A 13,612-nucleotide genomic window follows, 5' to 3' on the forward strand; every position below is an offset into this window, starting at 1 on the left:
TGAGAGTGATTGCTTTTTAATTTTTTTTCTGATAAGCTCGACTTATCAGAATTTCTAGAGCCGCTTTACCGGTTAAGAACAAGCAATAAAAGCGGCACTGCGCCTTTTCCCTTTCGGGGGAGCGAGCGGCGCCAACGAAGGAAAGGAATCTTTTGCTTGGCATTGGCACTCCGTCTCTCCCAAAGCCCGCGTGATATTTATCTATTTTCTAATCCGGCTTCCATTGACCATTCCCATCGTTGCTGGAGAACTCGCCGGCTCCCAGCTCCAGCACAATGGTTTCTCAATTATGCCGGGGCTGCCTTTCAACAGGGCTTGGCCGCACACCGCGAGCCCTTTTGCTGCATCAGTCACTACCGTCACTATCATCGCCAACAACATCATCACTCTTCCATACTAGTGCCACTCGATATGCCAATCCCCTACAGAAAAAACCCAGGGGCTTGGACAACCTGCCCAAATTTCGCGAGTCGAAATCCGCTCGAATGCGCAAGCCAAAGAAGACGGTGGACCGCGGGCGTCCACCGGCCGTCGGGGAACGCAAAGCTCTTCGCAAACGAATCGTGTTGAGCAACACCAACGCTCTCGAGGTGCAGGGCATGCGCGAGTTTTCCGAGGAGACAATGGTTGATTCTCGCATTCGCGGTTCGGTGCTCGCTTTGCCCATGCCTATGGTTACGCAGTTGAGGGCCTTGCAGGCTTTCAAGCCTTCTCAGGGCTGGTCGCTTTTCCGCCGTCCGGGAGTTGTGCTCCGGCGTGAGACACTGGAGCTGGGTAGAATTTTTGAGGGTATCACGGATGGATCGGAGAAGGGTAAAGTGGTCAAGAGAATTCTTACGGGGAAGAGGGTGTCCGGAAAGAGCGTTCATTTGTTGCAGGCCATGGCCATGGGGATTATGAAGAAATGGGTGGTTATCAATATTCCTGAGCGTGAGTCCCTTTTTTCTTTTTACTTCTTCTCACTCCTTACAGTCTGGTGGATTCATATTTCTAACTCATTTGAATATTCAACAGCCCAAGAATTGGTCATTGCCCACACCTCATATGCGCCTATCCCCGGAACAAACCCTGTACAGTATGTGCAAGAGCGAGCAACATCGGACCTGCTGCAGCGCACCGTTCTCGCCAATGAAGAGGTTCTATCCAAACTGCACGTGTCAATGGAACATCCAGGGCTGAAATCGCTCATCCGGCCCAAAATGACCCTGGCCGAACTCGCTCGCCTAGGCGTCCAGGACGTCACCATCTCCTGGCCCGTATTCCAGGCATTCTGGGCCGAGCTCAACGCACCAAACCCTACTACCAAGTCTGAGGACAGCAAACCCACAGCCCGGCCGCCCATTCTAGTAACCGTGGACGGTCTCGCGCACTGGATGCAAGACTCCAAATACCGCAACGCAGACTTCAAGCCCATCCACGCCCACGACCTCGCTTTTGTCAACCACTTCCTCTCCCTTTTAACCAGCAGCCCATCTCAATTGCCCAACGGCGGAATCGTGTTATACTCAACTTCCGCTTCCAACAGCCCAGCCATCCCAACCTTTGACATCGCACTAGACCAATTGAGCGCTCGCCAAAACGGGGTTTCTGAATCATCGCCCGAGTTTCCGCATCCAGACCCGTATGCTACCGTTGACAAGCGGGTTTTGGATCTTTTTAAGCCGAGCACCACCAAGGGAGGATCATCATCGTCATCACTCGAACTGCAAACCCTCGGCGGTCTGAGTCGAGACGAAGCGCGCGGATTCATGGAATATTTCGCGCGCAGCGGCATATTGCAAGAGAAGATTACTGAGGAATGGGTCAGTGAGAAATGGAGTCTCGCCGGCGGTGGGATCATTGGAGAGATGGAGAAATTGGGTAAGAGGTTGAGGACTGTGCTGTGAAAAGAGAAGAAGAAGAAAAAGGAAATATGAAACATAAACTAGCGGTTTTAAGAAATCTGTATTATTATTAACTTTCAGCTTCTCTGTAGTCTTTTTGTTGTTTTGTTTTGATATATTAGCTGTATGATGAATACATTAGACGATATTTTTCTTCACCTAGTTTTTCCTCGACATGTCTTCAAGGTAAGCGATTGGTCAAGATGTAGATCTCGTTATGCCCGCCCTCCCTCTTTCTATACCAATGACTTCAACTAGCTAGCAGTTGTGCTAGAGATAGTTACTGTTGAGAAATCTTGGTGGAGTGGACTTTCAATTCTTTGACTCGGCGTCTCGTGCAAATGACCAGACATCGCAACCTGCATTGCATTGTGGATCGGCCGGCGGTTTTGTCTCTGAATATGACGGCATGGATAGAAACGAATAGAAAGTCCTTGGTTATGGTTATAAACTGTGCAAGGTAATAATAGTCTTTGGTGACTACAGGTCGGGTTTCCGAGCCGTCACAAATCGTACAGACATAGTCGAGCCTTCAGAGGTGATTGTTTCCAGCTTCACCTTCTCGCATAGATCTCGCACCTCGTCTGCAGTCCACTTGCCAATGGCAGTAAGTTGTCGAAGGCTCCTCGCTTCTAACCCTTCCAGGCAGGCAATAAGAACCATCTTCCCCAACGTGCTCTCTCGAGGATCCTGCGACCACATGCCCACCGGCACAGTGACATCGTGAACGGCAATGTTCACAAATCCAACTGATTTCAGAACCGAAGGCTCCATATGGTCGCGGCTACGCGGGAAGCCCAGTGAATCGGCAGCGCTTCGCATGGCGGAAGCAAGAATATTATAGTAAGAGTGGGGATCTGGGTTTGGAGACGTCACGATATTTGCGGCTGGGTCACTCTCGACGACTTCGATATATCCGCCAGGGGTTAGGTGCTTAAAGGCTTGTTCGTACACAGCGTGCCAGTCTCGAAATGCGCCGGATAAGCCTCGAAAGTGAATCAAGTCGAAGGGTTCATGGTACGCCCATGCTTCCTCGGCGTCATCGAGCTGGAAGTGAACGTTTGGGAGACCCAGAATGGCCGGGCCTCCATCAAAAATGCCAATGTCGGTAGCAATTATGTCTGCATCTGGGTACAGCTGACCCATTTCGACAGCCCAATCTCCAGGGCCTGTACCGATGTCTAGAACACGTTTTGGGCCGTGTGGTGGTAAAGGGGCAGTTGTGAGTCCGCCGTCTAGCATGACCAGACAAGCCTGATGGGCGATGCTCAGCCGGGTCTGCTCTGCCTCGTCGTTTGGCATGAAATATGTGCCGTTGCAGTATCTCCGGCCGTTCTCGTAGACGGGCTGGATGCCGGCTTGTGATGCTCTGTTGTTTGTCTCATTAGTGCTAATCTCTCACCAAAGCCAAAACTTTTTCTTTCTTTCTCCTAATCAGGGATTTCCCACATAGAATAAGAACCATAGTCCCCCTCACCATCCTCATCCTCGCCCTCGCCCTCGCCTTCCTCGGGTGTCCTGTTCGATAACGACGCTGCCGTCGCGCGTCTATATTTCAGCTGGGTCCTATCTTCGTCAGAGTCGATGTCGATGTCAGTGTCGGTGTCGGTATCGACAACTTGCTCGTCGAGAGGGCCTCGCTTGGGCGAATGCACCATGGCGGGTCATCTACTCGTAGCAGCAATCCCACTGTACGATAAACGACCGTGATGGGCAGGACTGGGGCAATGTTGTCCGTGAGCGAGGGAGTAGAAGGAAGAACGAAAGAAAAGAAGAGACAAGAGAAAGCCACTAAAGGGCCACACCCTCGACCGACCCCGATTGGGAAGGAGCGTGTTCTGGCCAATGGGCGCATTACATGTATCCGCTCATACAAGCCTTCGATGCCAATAACTAAAACGGCTAAATATACACACACCTGCAACATGCAGCATGCATAAATTACCACTGCGATTCTGGACTACTGCTGCTGCTGCTGCTGCTACTGCTACAGGCAATCTGGTGTGAATGGCGGCCCAAGGCGCCGGGACGGGGACCGGGAGAGCGGGAGGCCTGAGCTGGAGCCAGCGCCCCGGCGCCGAGCTTAATTCAGCGGGGACATGCTACAGTGTACCTGTACGGAGTATTACATACTGGATACTGGCAACAGATTAGTTAGTTAGTTAGTTAGTTACAGCTCACCATGTTATGTTACCCAGGCGGGGGCTGCAGCGTGCATATGCAGCACGACGGACGTACGAGTGAGTTAACTATCAGGGTAATGCAAAGTCAGCAGGATGACTGTCCCATTGCGTGTCTGGCTTGGAGTCTATCTAGCGAGAGACCCGAGGGAACGGGTCAGACTCCGTGAAGCTTCACGGAACAAATTAAAATTACACTCGGGCGTCGGTGTTGGCCTTTTCGTCTTGGAAATTTCCCGTTTGATTCTGGCCTGGCCCGGCCGGCTGGGACGGAGACTCTGAGAGCCTACTGCCTGATTGGGCTAGCTGTATTGGAATTCTGACAGGGTTTTGCGTCGGAACACGTACAGACTTCCACGGAAAGAAGTGGGAGTACAGAGGATGGATGTAAATGGTTTCATCACTGAGGCATGGATGTGAGCCAATCACCAACCGCGCCGCGCCGTAATATTTTCTTTTCCCCGTCCTCCTCCAAATCAACCAGCCTCAGACAAAACACCACGCAGGAGCCTACGGAGGATATCCCGCGATATTCCCGACAATGAAATAACATAACGACCGAATTCGTGTGTCTACTGCCAGTATGCTGTCCACCGCCAAAGTACCAGAACTGAAGATAGTCTCCGGAATATCCTCGTGAAAGACACACACGCGCACACACCAACACTACAAAGACACCATAAGTATCGCCTCCCTGGGTACGAACAAAGAGACAAAATGTCCCCTCAAATCTACAAAGCACCAACCCGATTCCTATTTATCGCGTCAATCGGCAACCCAGCCCCATACACAGGCACAAGGCACAGTGCCGGCCACGTCCTGCTCGATGCCATACAGCCACAATTACACGAGCGCATTGGACTGACGACAGCCCGCTCCTCCTCGTCGTCGTCACTGTCCCGCTCAATATTCTACTCAACATGGAAATCGCCCTCGTTAATGAACGTCTCCGGACCGCCTGTGCTCCGCCAGTTCAAGACATGGGCCACGGAGCGCGAGAAATACTTTACCAATCTAGTCACCAATACCCTGTCTTCTGTACCTCCAACGCTATCGAATACAGGAACAGATGGTAATAACAATAACAACAACAACAACAACAATCATAATCATAATCATAATAATCACACGAACACCATACACGTCCTCAAGTCCTCCTCTACACCCATCACAATCGACATCCGCGCTCTCAAACACCGCTTCCGACCAACCCTCGTAATCCTGCATGACGAACTGGAGGCTCGTCCGGGACAAATCAGGGTTCGACGCGGCGGTCCTCAACAGGCCAGTCTCCGCGGCCATAGAGGGCTGATTAGCATTATGGAAAGCCTGCGGGGTGCTGGTCTACTCTCTTCTTCTTCTGCAGCTGCTAAGAATCTGTCAATCCTGCGTATTGGCATCGGGATTGGTCGTCCCGCAAGTCGCGAACGGGGCTCCGTCTCGGATTATGTGCTCGCGAAAATGGGGGCGGAGGAATTGCAGGCTCTGAGCGAGGCGGTGCCCGAGGTGGTTGATACTTTGGTGCAGGAGATGTATAGGAGGGATGAGGATGAGGTTTAGAGGTTGGTTTGGTTGTATATGTATTGTCGTGTGTAAATACTAAATACGATGTGTGATTAATAATATATAAAATCCCCTTTTTCTTTGTGCCCATTTGCAATACTTCATATAATCAGCTTGCATACTTCATAATGAATGGGAACAGATCAAACAGTCCCCGCAATACTCAAATCCCTAATCTCCTGCAACACCTGCTCCACACGATTATCCAAATCGCCATTAGCATACTGCTCCCTCGTATCCGCATCCAAATACTGCTGCACCTGCGCCATACGCGAATACGCCTCGGCGCAGAACCGCAATTGAATCTTCACCAACGCCTCAAAGCTGGGGTCCAAGTAGGGCACACGCAGGTCAATCAGCTGCGGCAGTTCGTTGAAGAGTTGCTCGTTGAGTTGTTCATAGGCCTGTTTGGCCATTTCGGTTTCGCGCTCGGCGCGCGGCAGCTTTGTGGCGTCCTTGTCGGGCTTTTCGACTAGCTTTTTCACTTTGGCGCGCATTGCGTCGTAGTCGATGAGTTTATGGTTGCGTTTTTTGATGCATTCGTTGATATCCGGGAAGTAGGCGCAGAAACGGGAGATGGGTTCGAGGACCGTTGTTCTTTTCATTTCTTAGCTGCTGCTGCTGCTGCTGCTACTGCTGTTGCTTCTCCTCTTTCCTGTCTAGGAGAATACTCACCGATACGGCCCATCCAAAGCTTTGATTGTCTCCGCGTCCAAATCCTCCACCGCTTGCTTGTAGCTGCGACTCACGCCGTCTCTCGTCCCGGCATCTCCGTAAAAGGCATCGATCGTTTCCGCAATTCGCATTTGAGATGCAGTCATAGCTAGAAGACTTTAGTAAGGAGCCTTAGATATATCCCCCATGATGGAAATCATTCGCACCTCGTAAAGAATCAAGATACCCCTTTGCCTCCTTCTGTAAGCGATTGACAGACGCCTCCATTGTTCGATATCGTCTAGACCACGATTGTTAGACAGAAAACCTGCAAATTCAGCGCCAATGGGTAATATGAATTGGCACCTCTCTTCAATTTCATAATCGCGGTCATTCGTTCTTTCCACATGTCCTGTTATCCTTGTATCAGTCGTCGTACATCCCACCCAATTGCGGGGTTCAAGGGCAGCGAACCCGTCTTCATCATAACCTGCGTCGTAGCGCGGTTGACATTTTTCTTGAATCCTGTAAGATATCGGTATTAGTTATCCTCTCATATAAATATATATAATATAATATAAACTGTGCCAGGCAAACGGACCAGACCACGACATGGCGGCGGCAGATAGACGAGGACTGTTTATCTGCAGGTAGACGGGCACTGAGCCAGTGTCACAATCAATATCACGGTAGGTCGATATAATGGTGCTCGAAGCAGATATCCCAGACAAAGCGAGTCAAGTAGCGAGCGAGCGAGCGAGAGAGAGAGAGAGAGAGAGAGCCTGCCCTACGAGTCAAACTGGTCGGATCGTCGGATCATTCGGGGCTAATCAGAATGCGTGGCGCAGCTGGCGGACTAGGACTAGTTGGTGCTAGTGTGTGCTCAGCCATACGTACGTCATGCGAGAAAACGTCCTTGCAAGTATGAGAAGCATAACTATTGTTTGATTGATTAGAAATATCGGTAAAAATACATCAAAATAATGGGAAAAAATAAAAGAAAACACCTGCAATGTTGAAAGTCGCTTCAACGCCGTCGTTGCCGCATTCTGCCGGACATGTACGTCATGATTGAAAACAAACACCGCCAGTGGAAAAAACAAAAAAAAAAAAAAAGGAAAGGGACAAAAAGCAAGCATGCGATAAAAAAAATAGCAGTGTCGTTAGTTCATCTCGTTCCTCCTGTTCCCCCAAACTTAGTTCAGGACAGAAACTAGTCATGGGAGAGGAAAAGAGAAAATCAATAACTCAGTACGCCTAGAATAAAATACAAACAGAAGAGAGAAAGAAAAAAAAAAAAAAAAAAAAGAGAGGGTAAAACAATGCATCTGCCCCAGACCATGGGAATAAAGTATAGATTGGAAACAAGAAAAAAGGACCTCCGGTCTAGACTGATTATTATGGAACCAGAGAACCTCTTGTATATCACAGTCTGGCCTCCCGCAAAGGAAATAGAAATCGTATGACAAGAATGGAAATGAAATGGAAAACTGATACTAGTATAGTCGTTACTCAAGTCATGATAATGCATATGTTTTTTTTGTGTGTGTGTTGGTTGTACACAGAGTCAGAATGTAGGGGAGTAAGAGAGGAAAAAAAAAAAAAAACAAAGGAAGAGGTATCAGTAGCCTTCTTCACCAGCCTTGCACAGCTTAATCTCACGAACCCATTCAGACTTGAGCACCTGAGACGCGGTGATACGCCGGCCGGGGTTTGGATCAAGAATCGAGTATATGACATTACGGCACCGGGCCTGGGGTAATGTCAGTAAAATGCAAATAGTCATAGAAAAGGTATAGGGGACGAGAAAGGAAAACTGACCCGATGCAGTGTTTCAATAGGCGCGTAGCCGTCTTCGTCCCTACGTCCCTCCAGGTATCGTTCATAAAATTCGTCTTCATCCTTGCGCGCAACTCGCCACAAGTGCCGTCCTGTCCTCATTGCCATGTAGATAACTCCCGTGGCCCACACATCAACCGCCCGAGGATCGAATTCTTTGTCTGTGTACTCTTCGGGAGCAATATACGGAGCAGATCCGCAGAGGCCAGCGGTCATGTGCGCCTGTGTCTCCCACGCCATGCGAAAGCACTCTCCATTACCAAAGTCGGTGATTTTCAGGGCACCATGAGTAGTCAGGAGTAGATTCTCTGGTTTCAAGTCACGGTGTGCAACGCCCATCTCATGCATATATTCGACACCACGCATCAACTGTTTGAAGAAACAATCGGCCTCGGTCACCTCAAGCTTGCCTGCAGCCAATACCAGGGTGTAAAGATCTCCGCCAGCGCAGTACTCCATCACTTCACAGTAATCTCCCTTGGCATCTTGAAGAAGATCCAGCGTGTGAATCACATTCGGGTGACGCAACGACGAAGAGATGCAAAACTCCGATGTCAACCTCTTCTGATACTTCTTGGATGTTTCCTGTGGCCGACGTCGGAACTCCTTGACAGCATACAACTGCTCGAGCTTGGAATCCTTGGGGTCCACCTTGTGAGAGATACGAACGATACCGAAAGCACCACGGCCGACAATCTCCTGGCATTTCCCATATTTGCCGACCAAGGTGGCTGTGGCGTTGGGGCCGCCTTTCTTGTCCTGAGCAAGTCGGTCACGTTCGGTTTTCAATTGGTCGATCCAGCTCGACACTAGGGAAAGTTGCTGCTGCTGGTCATCTGCGTAGTCTTCTTTTTTCTTGCCACCGCCTAGCATATCTCGGAGGAGTCCAGTCAGCTTTTCCTGTCGTTTTGTTCCCCTCAAATGATGCAAGTGTGACCCTTCCGGTACAGTCTCAAAGCGCTTGTGCACGGGGGCGTCTTTGTCTTTTGTGGTTCGCGCTTTCACGGCACCGTCACCGGCCTTCTCGTTCACAGCTGCCTGGAAAGGTTGCGGCTGAGCGGTGGTAGAAGGAGACAACCGCACTGCACCGTTGGCAGATGGCTTTGCCCCCTCGGAACTGGACTCAGAGCCGACGTCGCGCCCTTGTCCGTCCGCGTCTGTTCTAGGGTTGGTTGTCTTTCTGTCGCTAAACATGCGGGTTATGCGATGGGCCATTGACGGCTTGACGGCCTTGGCTTGCTGGGGAGGTGGTAGAGCATCGCCGTTGGTGGGCGTGGACAAGCGCATGTCCTCCAACGCGCGGGTCACCTGGTGGTCCCCATTGCTGTGGTCTGTCGAGGCGATAGAGGGGGCTGTTGAAGAAACAGTAGAGGAAGGAGCCGGCGAAGCAGTTGGGGGAGTCATGTGCGTCCCGGTGATGTTGCGCAACAGCGGCGCCGCGTACACAACTGAAAGAATCGCCACGAAGCCCACGCCGGAGGAAAAGGGGGAAGAGCTGATCTTATTTCAAGCTTCTCGGATCTCTTGGGTGTTTGTTGAATGTGTCAAGACGAATGAGCCGTTGCAGGAAGAAGAGCGGCGAATTGGAGGTGGGTTGGAGGGCGGTGGACACGGAAGGGAAAGGAAAGTGACGAAACCGAGGAAAGGCCACAGGCGCGATGAAGCGGAATGCTGCCTGGTGTGTCACAACCGCCCTTTTCTTTTATAATAATGTTCGCCTCTGTTGTTGCTCGAGACTTGCAGTTATTTATTTCGCGAGTAGCACAGAAAAAGAAGGGAAAAAAAAAAAAAAAAAAAAAAAAAGGGAGGCAGCAATAGTCGGGTTTGCAATCGGCCGTGCAGGGAGAGAATTTCTGTGGGCGGCCCTCGCAGACTCGGGACACGCGCTGAGTGCCGGGCGGGAGAAAAGGACGACGACGAAGAGAAGAGAAATTCCGGGTTAATAAGCAATGCGACTCTGCCGGGACCACATGACTGGAGTCTGAAGGTGTGGACAAAGGCAAATTGGTGGGAGCGAGAGAGAGAAAGAGAGAAAGGAAAGATAGGAAATATGGAGTACAACTATAAAATGTGTCTGGGAGTGGCTTAAATTGCGACAGACAACCGACCTGGACGACGACGCGGTGAAGAGGAGTAGCTCATTTTGGTGTGTGGCTTCGTTGTGGGCACGCTTCCCTCTTTTTTTTTTTTTTCCGCCTGCTGCCTTTGCTCCTCCGTATTGAAAATTGTGGTTCGCCCCAGAGAACGAACGTTATTTGGGTGGGAAAAAAAAAAAAAAAAAAAAAAGAGAGCGCGCGCGCGCGAGAGAGGAGAAGTTGGTTAGTCATCTCCAAGTTAGCCACTGAACCTAACGAAGGTAAATTACCAACCCCGGGTCACTGACATTACGGCCGGAGGAGCGTAATATTACCGGATGACTGCAGGCGCACACGACAATTTGTCCCAAATTTGTGGCTTTTTTGCAGATGCCAAGAGCGGAAATTGCAGACTATTACCGACGTCAACTTGGCGGCGGTCAGCCTTTGTGACTCCCTTCGTACGAAAATTACGCCAGCTAGCAGAACGCTGTGCCACAACACTAACAAACAAGCGCTTCACCGTCTGGACGATGGATCTAATGAGTTTAACGGCCAGGTGACGTCGCAGCGCGAGACTTGCACGAACTAGAAGTCTATAGTGGAACCCATTTAACTAGCTAGCTGGTCTGTCGGTTTGCTTTTGATTTCTAATGCTCATCCATCAATCCCAACTTGGCTCAGCTGCGGCTGTGCATATCATGACCTCATTTGATCAATCCCTATCAGTGGCGTGGCCATGCTGGCAGACAATCTTCCTATTTTCCTTTCGCTAGCTGCATCTGCATGTAAGAGCAATCAGCCTATCAGCCAGAGTGGTAGCTCCCAAGCCGTGCGCTTTTAAACCAGACCGTGTGTGGCTTTTAGTTTAGCTTGCCATTTGGCATTGAGACAAGCTCCGCCGAGCGAGGGGTAGCTAGTTATATCGGATACCGAATATCACTTTTGACCAGCTCACAGGCATATATTTACGTAGATATACGTATATATATATATATCTATATATATATGGGTATAATGCGATGTAACATGCAAGCAAGGTAGCTTATAGCGATACACTCCGACTTGCCCCGAAGGATGCGAATATCAATAATATCATACGAACCACCCCGGCAAATGCAGCCACTCCAGTGCTAAGAAGCACAGCCATAAATGGGCCGTGCCACGCAGGCTCCAACGTCATTTTCATTTAGACGTCAGCTATGATGGTGTTCACTGATGGATTTAGAATTGTTGAATCATCACGGCATTTCCAATCCTGAATGACCACAGGTAGCAGTCATAGCAGTCACACCGGGAGAATTCTGAGACGGACACCGCTAGTACTTCCAGTTGTTACGGACCCTCCCAGTCAATACAACGATCATAGGCATAATTCCCGATGGTCTGACTGACGGTCATGATATCCCGCCTATCATTCCCTTGGGAACAAACCCAGGTGACCGGGATTATCCCCGTCGAGACAAAAGTATACATGTAAACATTGGCATTACCTGGATTGACTTACTATAATAGTATAAACCCTGACACTCTCTGATGATTGTGCGAGGGGTAACGAAACTACGTAACTACGTTGAGTTGGGCTAACGTTGGCCCATACATAGGTTGGCGTCGTGTAATTTCATAGGATAGTTTGCATACCGTCTTATTACCTCGTAAAATAAATAAACCTTGGACGGATAACTTAGTGTTATGAGACATTTAATCTCAGCCATTAGAATACACATATATATACAAGACAAGGCAAGGAAGACTTGCTTTTTTCTGCTACGTGCATGAAGCTTCTTCCTTCCATCGAGTGATACAATGACCTCGGAATGAAGGAGCATGACTCGTTTGCGCGGGGGGGGGGCATCATCTAGTTCTTACTACGGAGTAAGTGACTGAGGGGTAGGACTCTTCCGATAGTTAGTTAGTTAGCTAGTTGGCCAACTAGTTAGTAGTCATTGGTTGGTATGACAGCCCATAGCCAGATTGCTAGCATATCATGAGATGGTCTCGGTATTAGGCGTCCGATCCATACCCGTGTCGAAATACGTTGGAAGGATATGTCCCCGTCATGCCATGTCGTCTATTCTATGATTTCGGGCGAATAAAGAACTAACTAATAGAAACTCTCCACAATACTCTCTTTATTCACATTGCCCGTACCCAATCCCTTGGCTCCCATCTCTCCCAGTCGAAACACGCTTTCAACCACACTCAGCTCTGTCGCCGTCGTGTCCAGACCCGTCACGGCAAGCCAGTCATTCACCACCATCCCGGCACCGACCACAGAACTGCCGCGATTCACACTGCCAGCGACAAGCGGCACTTGCAGGAGCGACGAGAGCTCGTCTTGGTCTCGAATGGACGTCTTGGGGTGCACGATTCCGCCTTGGTTGGAGAGCGCCATGTATGATCCTGTGAGCACGTTGTCCGCCACCGTCTGTCGGAATACTTCTACGCCGAGGACATCTGCAATTCTGTTTACCCCATTAGCTACTAAACAAACCCAATAACCCACATGAGAGAAGGGCGACAGGTAACTCACATTTCCTCCGTCTCCCGCTCCAAATCAGGATGTATCAGCGCCACATGGTCATTGCAACATATCACATTACCCAAGGCAGACAGCCGCTCTTCGACTCGTTGAACCTTGACTGTGTCTGGGATCGAATTTCGCAAATGTTGCAATTCTTGATCTGTCGTGGATGTGGGCACAAGAAGACCCTTGCGGTTTCTGCACTCATTCCAATCCAACCATTAACATTCACTGAATATGAGAACAGGGAAAACGTAAAAAAAAAAAAAAAAAAAAGGGGGGAAAGGTAACATACCCCGCCGTTAATCGGCCAACTATGCGAGTTCCAGCAATTGTAGCATGGCAAATAGGAATCACGTCTTGTAATTCAGCTTCGAATACACTGTATACATACATAATTAGCATGCAACAACTCTATGCACAGAACAGAAAGAAAGGAAAGAGGGCATACCTGTAAAAGTTCTCCGATCCTCCAATGGCAACGATGGCATACGAGTTTGTCAACGTTGAAAAGACTCCAACTCTGAGAGGACGCACACGTGAGCAAATATGAATCAAATAAATCATTGGATCGCCCTTACTCATTAGAATTCTCGAATTGTGCGCGAACAGCCATTTTTCCCTGTATATTCTGTGTGACGTCGCTAGATGTAGATAGTATTTTGAAGGTTGGCCAAAAAGGAGAGGTCGATTCGTCTGGTGATTAAAATTCGCGATTAGAACAATAAAATCAGCTGGTTTTTCTTCTGTTTTGTTTGGTCTGAAAGACCCTCGTCGTCTTGACTGATATTCGAGTAGCTTTATAATAAAAAGATCTTCTGGTGGCGGTTACTTTTTTGCTCCGGCAGCCCCGCACTCATAGCTCCCGCTAAGCCCGATTTCGAATCAAGAGTC

At 49.5% G+C, this 13,612-nt stretch overlaps 6 protein-coding genes across 6 annotated transcripts; 2 read left to right on the forward strand and 4 right to left on the reverse strand.

Annotated features, from left to right (window-relative positions):
- Positions 1–275: 275 nt before the first annotated feature.
- Positions 276–1,886, forward strand: UA08_02762 (hypothetical protein; the record flags this gene model as incomplete). The annotated part of the gene is made up of 2 exons (XM_020264840.1): positions 276–930; positions 1,015–1,886. 2 exons carry the CDS (start codon positions 276–278, stop codon positions 1,884–1,886), a joined length of 1,527 nt encoding a protein of 508 aa, XP_020122300.1.
- A 477-nt stretch (positions 1,887–2,363) lies between these two features.
- Positions 2,364–3,541, reverse strand: UA08_02763 (hypothetical protein; the record flags this gene model as incomplete). Its single annotated transcript, XM_020264841.1, has 2 exons — positions 2,364–3,252; positions 3,333–3,541. 2 exons carry the CDS (start codon positions 3,539–3,541, stop codon positions 2,364–2,366), a joined length of 1,098 nt encoding a protein of 365 aa, XP_020122299.1.
- Positions 3,542–4,780: 1,239 nt separating this feature from the next.
- Positions 4,781–5,623, forward strand: UA08_02764 (hypothetical protein; the record flags this gene model as incomplete). The annotated part of the gene is made up of 1 exon (XM_020264842.1): positions 4,781–5,623. The coding sequence occupies one exon, from the start codon at positions 4,781–4,783 to the stop codon at positions 5,621–5,623; it is 843 nt and encodes a 280-aa protein (XP_020122298.1).
- A 146-nt stretch (positions 5,624–5,769) lies between these two features.
- Positions 5,770–6,894, reverse strand: UA08_02765 (Protein hob3; the record flags this gene model as incomplete). Its single annotated transcript, XM_020264843.1, has 5 exons — positions 5,770–6,223; positions 6,302–6,449; positions 6,508–6,581; positions 6,727–6,805; positions 6,882–6,894. 5 exons carry the CDS (start codon positions 6,892–6,894, stop codon positions 5,770–5,772), a joined length of 768 nt encoding a protein of 255 aa, XP_020122297.1.
- Positions 6,895–7,901: 1,007 nt separating this feature from the next.
- UA08_02766 (Serine/threonine-protein kinase hal4) lies at positions 7,902–9,523 on the reverse strand (the record flags this gene model as incomplete). Its single annotated transcript, XM_020264844.1, has 2 exons — positions 7,902–8,033; positions 8,102–9,523. 2 exons carry the CDS (start codon positions 9,521–9,523, stop codon positions 7,902–7,904), a joined length of 1,554 nt encoding a protein of 517 aa, XP_020122296.1.
- Positions 9,524–12,298: 2,775 nt separating this feature from the next.
- On the reverse strand, positions 12,299–13,334 carry UA08_02767 (Eukaryotic translation initiation factor 6; the record flags this gene model as incomplete). Its single annotated transcript, XM_020264845.1, has 5 exons — positions 12,299–12,659; positions 12,728–12,916; positions 13,014–13,100; positions 13,170–13,241; positions 13,300–13,334. 5 exons carry the CDS (start codon positions 13,332–13,334, stop codon positions 12,299–12,301), a joined length of 744 nt encoding a protein of 247 aa, XP_020122295.1.
- Between the last annotated feature and the right edge of the window lie 278 nt (positions 13,335–13,612).

Source organism: Talaromyces atroroseus (genome assembly GCF_001907595.1).
Source record: "Talaromyces atroroseus strain IBT 11181 chromosome Unknown scaffold_2, whole genome shotgun sequence".
Taxonomy (NCBI): Eukaryota; Fungi; Ascomycota; class Eurotiomycetes; order Eurotiales; family Trichocomaceae; genus Talaromyces; species Talaromyces atroroseus.